General features: G+C 33.6%; 1 protein-coding gene across 1 annotated transcript; it reads left to right on the top strand.

Moving 5' to 3' along the window:
- Positions 1–2,157: 2,157 nt before the first annotated feature.
- On the top strand, positions 2,158–3,872 carry LOC118055430 (scopoletin glucosyltransferase). The gene has a single exon (XM_035067335.2). It carries the CDS (start codon positions 2,283–2,285, stop codon positions 3,738–3,740), a length of 1,458 nt encoding a protein of 485 aa, XP_034923226.1. The 5' UTR covers positions 2,158–2,282; the 3' UTR covers positions 3,741–3,872.
- The last annotated feature ends 8,966 nt before the right edge of the window (positions 3,873–12,838 follow it).

Below are 12,838 nucleotides of genomic sequence, written 5' to 3'. Positions count from 1 at the left end.
AATTGGTTGGGATTGCAGTCAGACCCAATGCTTTTGGGTCTATCATTTAAGAAGGACCCAAAACGCTTGAGCTTTGTGTTGTAGTTAGTACCACTTAAACTTTAATAAGTTTGTTAATATTTATTAATATTAAAAAATTATTATTTTGTACTATAATTAATCTTATTTTTATTATAATTAATCTTACTGATTAAAAAAACAGAGCAGATGTTGAACAAGCTCCCGAATACTAAAAAATAACTGCTTAGCTGTATAAAGTTTTGTATTTTGTACTCTATTTTTTTAAAAGCGTGAAAATTATGCATCCTGAAATTTGGAGGTCCATCAAAAGTGATTTTCTCCCGCAATATATATAAAACTTATTTGCCAAGTAATTCTAGGGAAGGAAAAAAGTGAAATTGTGTTCGAGCATCATTGGAGCTCACACATTCAAGGCTAAAAGCCTCTACCGCCTTCAGGAATCAAGAAGTCGTCTTGGGTGTATCACTCTTTTGTCTTCTACTTAGCAGTGGCATAGCCAAAAATAAATAAATTAAATAAACAGCAAATTATTAATAGATAGTTGATATTATATATTATGTAGAGATATATTATATATAAAAAAATTAATTTGAAATATATGTACAAATTTATATTAAAAAAATTAATTTAAAAATACTTTTAAAATAAAAAAAATTATGTTATAATTATTCTTTTTAAGTTTTAATATTTTTAAAACTGTTTCATAATAACTTTATTATCAATCTCATTAAAAATATTTTTTCAATATATATAATTAAACTGTCATTCATCTATTTTTAGTTTAGGGTGGGTTCAATATTTGTGTTTTCTAAATCTTTCAAGGATTAGTTAAGTTCTTGACAACAATTTTATATTGATATATGATAGAAAATAACTAAAACCATAGATTAAAAGGATTGTTATGAAAAATTAATGTTTTTATTGTTGATTTATTATTTTTTACTGGTGGGTTAAAAAATATTTTTTTTATTTTTCTATTGTGTCTCTAATTTTTTTAAGTTGTTGTATACTTTATTTTTAGTCCATTTTCAATATAGAATTTCATAAAAAAAATTCTTATCAATTCATCAAAATTCATTTCAATTCATATATATATATATATATATTATATATATATATATATATAGTATTACCTATACATATATTAATTCAACAAACCCTTAAATTATCATAAATTCTAAAATTTTCAATAGCTAATTATAAAGAAATAAAACTAAAATTAAACAATGAAATAAATAGAAAAGATAAAGAAAACTTACCTTAAGCATAAAATATAAAATGTTATTTGCTTAACTAACTAGTAGTTTAAGACTAGAAGAGAAGTTTTATAAAAGAAAGAGAAGCACGAATAGTAGCTTGAAAAAAGAGAGGAAAAACTCCGGTTAATTAATGAAAAAAAGAATAAAGAAAAGAGAAAAGATTAGTGAAATGTGCTGGATATATATAACTTGAATTAATTAGTAGTTTGTAAAGAAAATTAAACCTATTAAAATATTATTAATATTTTAATATAAAAAATAATTAAAAAAATAATTATTCCTCTTGCCGCTAGGTGGCTCGATCCGTTACGGCTACTTAGGGTCGTGATGTAAGAGCGTATGTCATAATAAAGTGGCGTTCGACGCTTGCAGGTGCAATACTGGGAGCTATTACTCACAGAATTTGGCAATCATTAAATATAATTTGTTCTAGTAGGAACATATTAGTATTTTACTTTGGATCATGTTTTATATTTTTATTTGTTATTTAATTGTTAAGACATTTATATATTTATACCTTACACCTCAAGTTTAAGATACGTGTATCATCCATATACTATATATTTATTATTTAATACAAATTAAATTATATATACTATTTATTGGTTCGGAATCTATAACCGTCTTGTATGGATTAAATTATTATCCTTATTTAGTAATAAACAAAGAAAAATAAGTGAAAAAAAATAATGCTCTCTTAATTGATTACTTTGTGACAGGAGCAATGACGTGTGTGTAGTTAAATAATACAACGTTAAGAGAAAAGGCTAGCATGGGCTGGAAATTTCGTAGCTCGAGAAAAATCTAGTTAAATAATACTCTTGCATAAAATCTCAGATGCCTAGACCTGTCTGTTTATAAATACCAATTCATGTCCAGGAAGATATTAAGTCCATAAGCATAGAAAAACAAAATCAGCTCAAGCTTTTCTTCATCTTCATCGTCACTCCCATCTTCCATTGACAAATTCAGTTCAGTTCTTTTTTTATTCTACAAGGCCAGATGGGTAGTTTGGGTCACCAATTGCACATTCTCTTCTTCCCCTTCTTTGCTCATGGCCACATGATACCATCCGTGGACATGGCCAAGCTTTTTGCTTCTCGAGGCATAAAGACAACTATCATCACCACTCCTCTGAACGCGCCTTTCTTTTCGAAAACAATCCAAAAAAACAAAGAGTTGGGTTTTGATATTAATATCTTAACCATCAAATTCCCTGCGGCAGAGGCAGGTTTGCCTGAAGGATATGAAAATACAGATGCATTCATTTTCAGCGAAAATGCAAAGGAAATGACCCCAAAGTTTCTCAAGGCCACAACCTTGCTTCAAGCACCCTTTGAGAAGGTGCTACAAGAATGCCACCCTGATTGCTTTGTTGCTGATATGTTCTTTCCCTGGGCTACTGATGCTGCTGCCAAATTTGGAATTCCAAGGCTAGTGTTTCATGGCACTAGTAACTTTGCTTTAAGTGCTGCAGAATGTGTGAGGCTTTATGAGCCACACAAGAAAGTTTCATCAGATTCGGAACCTTTCGTGGTGCCTGATCTTCCTGGTGATATAAAGTTGACAAAGAAGCAACTGCCAGATTATGTCAGAGAAAATGCTGAAAATGACTTTAGCACGTTCTTGAAAGCATGTAAAGAAGCTGAATTAAGGAGCTATGGTGTTGTTGTCAACAGCTTTTATGAGCTTGAGCCAGCTTACGCTGATTACTACAAGAAGGTCTTGGGCAGAAAGGCTTGGAATCTGGGCCCGGTTTCACTATGCAATAGAGACACTGAAGATAAAGCAGGAAGAGGAAAAGAAACCTCAATTGATCAGCATGAGTGTTTGAAGTGGCTCGACTCAAAGAAACCAAACTCAGTTGTTTATATTTGCTTTGGAAGCATGACCATCTTCACTGACTCTCAGCTTAAGGAGATTGCAGCAGGTCTCGAAGCTTCTGGTCAGCAGTTTATCTGGGTAGTTAAAAGAAACAAAAAGGGTCAAGAAGACAAGGAAGATTGGTTACCTGAAGGATTTGAGGAAAGAATGGAAGGCATGGGACTGATTATCAGAGGATGGGCACCCCAGGTTTTGATTCTTGATCATGAAGCAATAGGGGCATTTGTGACTCATTGTGGATGGAACTCAACTCTTGAAGGCATAACTGCAGGGCAACCAATGGTTACATGGCCAATATTTGCTGAGCAATTCTATAATGAAAAGTTGGTGACTGAAGTTTTGAAAACAGGAGTTGGTGTTGGAGCTAAGGAATGGCTTAGAATGCATGGAGATCATGTTAAAAGTGAAGCTGTAGAGAAGACAATCACTCAAATTATGGTGGGTGAAGAGGGAGAGGAAACGAGGAGCAGAGCAAAGAAGCTAGGAGAAACGGCCAGGAAGGCTGTTGAAGAAGGTGGATCTTCCTACTCTGATTTCAATGCTTTGATTGAAGAGCTGAGGCGTCGTCGCCCTTGAAACAAGGCAGACAAGAGTAATGGTTTTGGCGATTTACAGTATTCATCATTTCTTTTATAATGTATCTCATTTACAAATTAATAAAGTTGCGATTTTAATTCTTTTCTTTTTTTTAAAGAATGAGTTGTTATTGCTAAATGCAGAAGCAGCAGAAAAGTCCATCTCATATAGTTAGCCCAAATAATCAATCAAATACAAGCTCATGGTCCGGCGTAAGCCTTGCAGCCCAGACCATCTCATTGTCGATTTACATTACAGTCGGCTTTTAAGGGTGATAAACCTAAAATTGTGTTATTCTTATAAAAATAAATAAACATTTTTTTCCCTTTTTCTTCCTCGCAACAATCATTTCATGGCTGCGAATACTGGATTAAAGAAAATAGGAACCAAGCTGAAAAGCACAAAATGTACATGACATCCACCAGTGAGTCAGTCACATTGAATGGACAGGGAATGAATTTTACTTCTAACCAAAAAACAAAAAAAGTCCATTTCTAAGAAAATTAACAGGATTACAGTCAATCTTAATAATAAATGTTAGTAAGTAGAAAGCATGGAATGTTTTCTTGAAGGGCAGCGAGGATCTACGTGGAAAGGCACATTCAACAAAACACAGTAATTCTGTGAAACTCAACACATCCTGTGCAGACCTTGGATACATCGAAACTCTCTCACAGACGATTGACCAAAGGCAGCAAGGATCTACACAACATATCTCCCAGCTAAGCTTTCAAGCATCCCTTTCCACGGTTTCATAGCTCATTTATACAAGCTTGTAATCTTTTCCTGACAAAGGCCACCTTTATTCTTACTGTTCTAAAGTGTTTTTACAAAAAAAATATATTTTTTGATATTTTTATATCATCTTTATCTATTACTACAAGATATATATATATATATATATATATATGTGTGTGTGTGTGTGTGTGTGTGTGTGTGTGTGTGTTCTTTACGCAAAACAAAAGACAGTTTTATGGCATGTTGGATTGTAGGAGAAAGAATATCCCTTTTGACATGGTTCACTCACCTATTCTCAAACCATAACTCTCCTAGATTCCAGCTCTAACCTCCTAGAAACAATCTATAACTCTTATCAGCTTCCATATCAGCAAATGCTGAGGCATATTCAACACTTCTCTTTGGCTCTGAAGCTGCAGACTCCAAGTCTCTGTCTTGAGAACTCATACTTAGCTTTAGGAAGTGGCTCGGTCTGAATATCAACATTTTAATTTTCTGTTTTGCAATGATCAGTTGTATTTCATCTTCTCTTTATACTTCTCTTAGGAAATAGAGTTTCAGTTTTAAGTGTTTTGTTTTGCCATGAAATACATGATTTTTTGCAATTGAAGTTGCAGCTTGGTTATCTACAAGTATCTATGTGCTTTCCTTTTGTTCCATCTGTAGATTGGCCATCAATTTTCTAATCTAAATGAACTGATTCACGACAGTAGTAGTAGCTACATACTTTACTTCTGTTGTGGATTGAGCTATAACTTCTTGCTTCTTAAAGCTCTATGAAAAAATAGCAGAACTAAAGCCAAGACAATAACCTGAAGTGCTCCTCATGTCATCAACATAACTGGCCCAATCACTGTCAGAATAGCTATGGAATGTGAAGTTTTTAACTTGATAGAACCTCAATCCATAGTCAATTGTTCCTTTCATGTATTTGACAATTCTTTTTGCTACTTGAAAATGAATTTCACTTGCACAATGCATATATATTAAAAGTATACTTGTAACATTCATAATGTCTGGTCTTGTTGCAGTGAGATACACCAAGCACTCTATTAAGGTTCTACAGAGCTTTTCATTAATCTTTATAGCTCTATCTTCTTAGCAAAATTTCTCCTTTTGATTCATTGGTGTTGTTGTTGGTCTACACTCTTCCATGTTGAACTTTTTTACAATCTCTTTGGCATATTTTTGCTGGCATATGAAGATTTCATTCTGCTTTTGTCTAACTTCCATGCCGAGAAAGAATGTCATCTTTCCCCGGTCAGTCAATCTAAAAAACATCCTTCATTTTTCTTTTAAACACATTAATCTACTTCATGTTACTTCTTGTCATAAGTAAGTCATCCATATAAAGAGAAACCACAAGTAATTCATCTTTGACTTTCCTGAAATAAAGTGTAAATTCACTTAGACTTTTTGTAAAGCCTAGTTTAACAAATATGCATCTATCCTGTTGTACCAAGCCCTTGGTACTTCCTTTAAAACATAAAGAGCTTTTTTTAATAGATATACTTTCTCCTCTTCTTCTTATACGACAAAACTTTTAGGCTGCTCCACAAATATTTCCTCCTCTAAATATCAATTTAAGAAAGCAGATTTGATATCCATTTGATATATAATCTAGCCATTTTGAGAAGCAAGAGCAAGTAGCATTCTTATAGTATCAAGCCTACCAACTGGAGCAAAATTTTTAGAGAAATCCACCCCAAACATTTGATCATATCCTTTGATAACAAGCCTTGCTTTGTGTTTGTATATAAAATCGTTAGCGTTGAACTTGGTTCTATAAACCATTTTTACTCCCATGACCTTTTTATGCGCAGGACTGTTCACTAGCATCCAAGTTTGATTTTCTCAATCATCATAAGCTCCTCCTTCATCATAGCCATCTAGTGTTGATCTGCAGCGACTTCTACATATCTTGCAGGCTCAATAATCACAATATTGCAACTCTGGTAAATTTCAGAGAGATCTGGTTTTTGTAACAGATTCATCATTTATGTCAGCATTCTCCTCCTAGAGATCAAGCTTCTTATTATTCTCCTAGCTCCAGCTTTCTGACTCAAAGAATTGGATGTTTCTGCTAACAATTACTTTGTTTTCTTGTGGAGGATAAATCCTGTAGACTCTTAAAACTAAATTATAGCCTACAAAGATCCCAGGTTCTGCCTTTTATCAAGTTTGTCTATCTTAGCCTGCAGAATATAAGAGAAACAAAGACAACCAAAAGTTTTTAAATTCTACAACTTTGGTTTGTAGCCATACCATGCTTTAAATGAAATCTTTTATTGCAGGGCTTTTGTTAGCAATCTATTCAATAGGAAAACTATTGTGTTTACAACCTCAACCCATAAATTCTTTGACAACCCTTTGTCATGTAATAAACACCTTGTCATCTACATGAGTGTTATGTTTTTCCTCTCAACCAACCCATTTTATTGAGGGGTATAGGGTGTTGTTAGTTGGTGCTCAATGCCTTCCTTTTCATAGAACTTGCTGAATTTTTATGAGGTATGTTTTGTTCTATTGTATGATCTGATCACTTGTATTTTGTATGTACTTTGTTTTTCCACCCAAGCTTTAAACTTCCAGAAGATGTCAACAACTTCATACTTATACTTCATGAAATAAATCCAACACATTCTTGTATGATCATCAATGAAAGCAATGTGACACTTTTTTTTTTTTTTTTTTTTATCAAAGGTAAGTAAATATATATATCAGATCAAAAAAATATACAAGGCTGGAGAACCAGCAAGTTCATATACAAGATTTACAAAATAAGAAACATACTCCCTGAGCCTGTTAGCTGACAATGGTTAGATGAGGAACCTAATTAAGGACAAGGTGTCAGACCTAACACATAGCACAAAAAAGTATAAACAACGGGAATGACTAAAGCTGGAACCAGTACAAAAAAAAGCTCTTAGCTATAGCACCAAAGCAAGATAAGTAACATAACCAGACTCCCAAAGGATGCATAACGACTAAACAAAAGCCAAACAAACAAGCATCCCCATTCAAAAAATGCTAACAGCTAAGAAACTATTCATGAAAATGTAAAATCATGAACAACAAAACCTGGTATCTGCGAAAAACAAAAGGCATTAGATTGCAAGAGTTATCACAAACTCTCTTGTTTCTCTTTTATCAAATCAAGTAGATAAGAATACCAAGGGAGACTCTTTGCATTCTGCTAGTAGTGTTGTTTCTGTTAAAAGGGAGATCGCGAATTGCACTATTAATGGTTGACATTCTTTTATGCAGATGAAGCCAAGATTTTATCATCCTCTAAAAAAGAGAAGTCCATGAAAAGTTGAAAATAGGTGATTATTGGACTCTTCCTCAACCTGATAGAAAACACACAAAGGGTCGAGTTGAAGGAAGTGAAGCCTGTGACAAGTTCGTAGCTTGCCACAACTGATAGCCATAAAATAAAGTTATATCTGGGCATAGACCAAGATTCCCAAACCACCTTAGCCCAAGAAACCAGATCAGATTTGAAACGCAAGAAATCATAGGATTAGGCAGTGAAAGAAAATTCACCACTACCCTAAGTAGATATAAAAGCAATTGTTTGATGCTGGCTACCACAGGCTACAACTATTTGATCCTTAAGGGAAATAATAGCCTTTCATAATGGTGAAGAAGTTCACTAAGAAATAGCATCCCAAATAAAATCATTTGGAGGATAGTAGTGTTGAATCCATTGAATCTAGATAGAATCAGATTTGAGGTAGATGTTCCATTGCTGCTTAGGAAGGAAAATTTTGTTACGAGCTTTGATATCAAACAAACCAAGACCCCCTTCTTTCTTGGGCAAGCAAACCACTTTCCATGCGACTAGGGCAGAATTACTCTTCAAGACATTACCATCATTTTGCTCAACCAAAAGTGCACTGATTAGTACTTAAAAGTGTATTTTTATCAAGGTTTTATATCATCATTTTGCAGTTGAAGTATCAGTAACTCCTTAACTATATCATTTTTTATAATAACACGTCTCATAATATAAGATAGCTTTAATTTATGGTAAATGCTTATTTTAAATGCAGACATATCTCATAATTCAAAGGATTGATTGATGTGATTAACTATTGAAAGTGAAAGGACGACAAAAAGGCTAAGCTTAGAAAAGAGATGTTGATTTAATTCAAATTGGAACACTGTTCAGTCATTGGGTCATATCTAGAGCTGTAGATCTTGAATTTCAGTTTGGTTCATATAGCTAGAAAGCTAAGACATGAGCCTAAAACATTCATGAGAGTCCAAGACTCAATTTTACCGCTTGGAAGTCCAAATCTTAACATCAAGAAAGAAGTCTGAATTTGTCCTGCAGCCCAGACACTGTTCAGTGTTCAATCCATATCTCAAGTTCTAAAAGTCTAAATGACCTCATTCCTGTTTTGTTGGAAAGCTAGGACAATTTTCCAGAACTTTCATAAGACTATCTGTTCAAATTCTGATGTCAGCAATGTTATTTCTGTAGACAATAAGATAAGAATTGTTACCAAGTCAAAAGGTGGCCACCCACTCAACAATTAATCATCAAATCAATAGTTTTGAATTTTAGCCTATAAAATGAGGCATTTGCCATGCATTTAGGCATCTTGGTTTTCAGATCAAGATCATATCCTTGCTCTTCTTTTTTATATTTTTGTGATGCTTGAGTTTTGCTTTCATTAATCTCTTATTTATGCCTTTCATTTCCTTTACTTTACTTATATAATCATGTTCTCATCTTGTTTATTTATGTTTCTCTACTTCATTATGTTTAGCTAAGTTTATTATGTTAAGGTAAAAAGGTTTCACTAATGGTGTTAGAATATGTATAATATAAACTCAACATGGACTTCAATGTTTATATCCAAAAAAAGTTTGTTATTAACATATCTTATCTTTTTATCTTATTAATTCTTAATACCTTGCTTGTTAAATGGTAAATCTAGATTTGTGTTGTATAACACTTGGTACAACAAATGCTTAGCACTTTCATAGTGAACCGTATGATATAACCTACACCTGTGCTATGAAAGGAACTTGATTTGTTGTTAACATAAATTAACATCATGAATGCTTGACAATATTTAAAAGTATGGTGTTACTAAAATAAGATAATTAATATGATCATGTTAAAAATTTATAATGAATTATTAAAGATAAATCATCCGATTAGAACCTTCTTTGTGTATGATTTCGAGTTGATTAATAAAAAGAGTTTATACTATACTTATTCTTAATACTATTAGTGGATCCTCTAACCTTAACAACTACTTTTATCATTGTTTAATCTTTACATTAATCTTACATCTCAAAGTCCTCTTTAACTCATCATCACCATTACCATCATCGTCATCGTCGTCGTCATCATCATCATCATCATTTATAATTTATATAGTTAACCTCCCTGTGGTTCGATCTAGATTTTGTTGGGTTATTTATTACTTCGACACTCCTGTACTTGGGAGAAGACATCAATCTTTTGATCGTGTTATGCACCATGCCAAAGAGGATTGATTTAATCAATTCAACTTGCCCTATATAGTTGAGATGTTTTCCCTACCATCACTGGATTGCAGATTCCAACTTCTACAATAAGGGAGAGTATTGGCTAGCCAGCAACCTATGTGGACTAAGGGGAACACTAAGATAACGAAAAGGGAAGAGACCTTCTATAAAACTCGTGTCCTAAAGAATAACCTGCTTCATCTGCTCTCCAACTCCGCCAAAATAAATAGACGACTTTTCTCTATTAATTGCCAAGCTAGAAATATGCCTAAATGATATTAGATGCTGATACAAACAGGCAACAGATTTCCTATCTCCTTGAGAAAGCAAGATGATTAATACCTAAAGGATGACACTTAAGATGAAATCTGAAATTAGAGTTCATAGAAGCCATTTTAAGCATCCTGGAAAGGTATTCTATGCAGGCTATAAAGAGATGAGAAGAAAAAGGATCACCCTGACACACCCCATTCTTTCCTTGGAAGAAACCATAAATGTTGCCATTAACAACAATAGAAAACAAAATGGTTTCCACACATTGCATTATAATATGCAGAAACCGATTTGGAAAGCCATAAGATAGAAGGAGCTGCTGCAAAAAACGCCATTGTACAGAGTCAAAGGCTTTTTTTCAAATCAACTTTCATCAAACAACGAGGAGACACATGCTTACGCTAGTATAGCAAAAGGAGCTCTTGAATAATATGAATGTTATCAGCCATCACTCTACCTCCCAGGAAAGCATTTTGGAGAGGGCTAATAATACCCGCAAAGGCAACAACAAGACTCGTAAAAGGGATCTTAGAAATCACTTTGTACACCACATTACAACAAGAAATAGGTTTGAAGTTTGAAGTAACATTGGCAAATTTAGGAATAAGAGCAATGATGAAGTGATTAATCTGCTTGAGAAGTTTTCCAGAGACAAATAAGTCACGAATTGCATGACAGGAATCACTACCAATAATATCCCATGATTTTTTAAGGGAGAGGAAAGTGTATCCATCCGACCTAGAAGCATTGTTATCATTAATGCTGAATAAAGCTTGCTTAATAACACCACAAGTGAATGGAGCTAGAAGAGATGCATGAGAAGCAAGATCAATACAAGGGCCAAACCGAGAAACTACCACATCCAAAAAAAATGTGCCCTCAGAAGAGCCAAGTAAGTCCCTAAAATTGCCAATGAAAACATACCCTTCTTCATCAATGAAGGTGGTAAGGGAACCATTACTAAGCTGAATAGCAGGGATGAAATTCTTTTGATGTCGTTGACTCATAAGGGAATGGAAATAAGATGAGCCCTTGTCACAATCTTTGAAGAAGTTACATTTAAGCTTCTAAGCAAAAAATGATCTTTCAGCATATTTGAGATCGAGAAGCTTCTACCGAAGCTGCTTATCCAAAACAAGATGCTAAAGATTATCCTTATAATAGTGGAAGGCAGTTTGATGAGTTTCAAGTTCCACCTCTGCTCTCGAAACTCTTTCTGAAATATGATTAAAATGAAGCTTATTGAACTCCTTCAAGTAGCCCTTCAAATGCTGAAGTTTTTTATATATAATAAACATGGGAGAACCTTGGACGAAGAGAGACCATTTATTTGCCACCAGCTCTAGAAAACTATCATACTAAGCCCACATATTAAAGAATTTAAAATATCTCTTACCTCTTGTGTGCTAGTAGTCTAAATGAATGATGGCATGAGAGTGGTCTAAGAAGGCTCCAGAATTGCTAATATGAACATGCACCTGGGATAACGACCAAAGAGGATTGGCCAGGACTCTGTCAATTTTACTCCACACCCTGCCATTAGTCTAGGAGAAATGACAACGAGTGTAGTTTAAATCATACAAGCCAAGATTATAGCAACAATTCCTGAAATTAGCAAATTCATAGGAAGAAATAGATTCTCCATTATGCTTATAAATTTGAGAGAGCACGGAGTTAAAATCACCAAAAATGAGCCAATAAGCAATCCCATAAAGTTCGCTGATTAGTACTTAAAAGTGTATTTTATCAAGGTTTTATATCATCATTAATTTGCACTTGAAGTATCAATAACTCCTTAACTAAAGCATGTTTTAGAATAACATACCGTTTTCAAGTCCAAATTATAGAAACACCGGAGAAGTCCGAATTTGTCCTGCAGCCCAGACACTATTCAATGTTTAGCCCATATCTCGAGTTCTAGACGTCCAAATGACCTCAATTTTTTTTCCTTAAAAAGCTAAGGCAATTTCCTACAACTTTCATAATTACAGGTGGATCCAGTTCTGATGCTATTAATGATATTTTATTCAGACAAGAAGATAAGGATTTTCACCAAGTCAAGAGTTGGCCACCCACTCAACAATTAGTCATCAAATCAATAGTTCCAAATTTTAGCCTATAAAAAGAGGCATTTGCCATGCATTAAGGGGCTTGGTTGTTCCGATCAAGAACTTACTCTTGCTCTCTTTCTTTATATATTTTTTGTTTGTAATTCTTAAGTTTTGCTTTCATTAATATCTTGTTTATGCTTTTCATTTCCTTTCCTTTACTTAGTTAACTTGTATCTTATTTATGTTCTTGTTTTATTTATTTATGTTTCTCTTCTTCATTATGTTTAGCTTAATTTATTATGTCAAGGTGAAAAGGTTACACTAATGGTGTAAGAATAAGTATATTGTAAACTCAACATGGACCTTAATATTTAATATTAACATGTCTTATCTTTTCATCTTACTAATTCTTAATACCTTGCTTGTTAAATGGTTAATCTAGATTTGTGTTGTATAACACTTGGTACAGCAAATGCTTGGCACTCTCATAGCCCAACCGTATGGTATTACCTACACCTGTGCTATGAA

Source organism: Populus alba, chromosome 1 (genome assembly GCF_005239225.2).
Source record: "Populus alba chromosome 1, ASM523922v2, whole genome shotgun sequence".
NCBI lineage: Eukaryota > Viridiplantae > Streptophyta > Magnoliopsida > Malpighiales > Salicaceae > Populus > Populus alba.
Note: the sequence above shows the minus strand (reverse complement) of the source record. Positions and strands in the feature narration are given on the sequence as shown.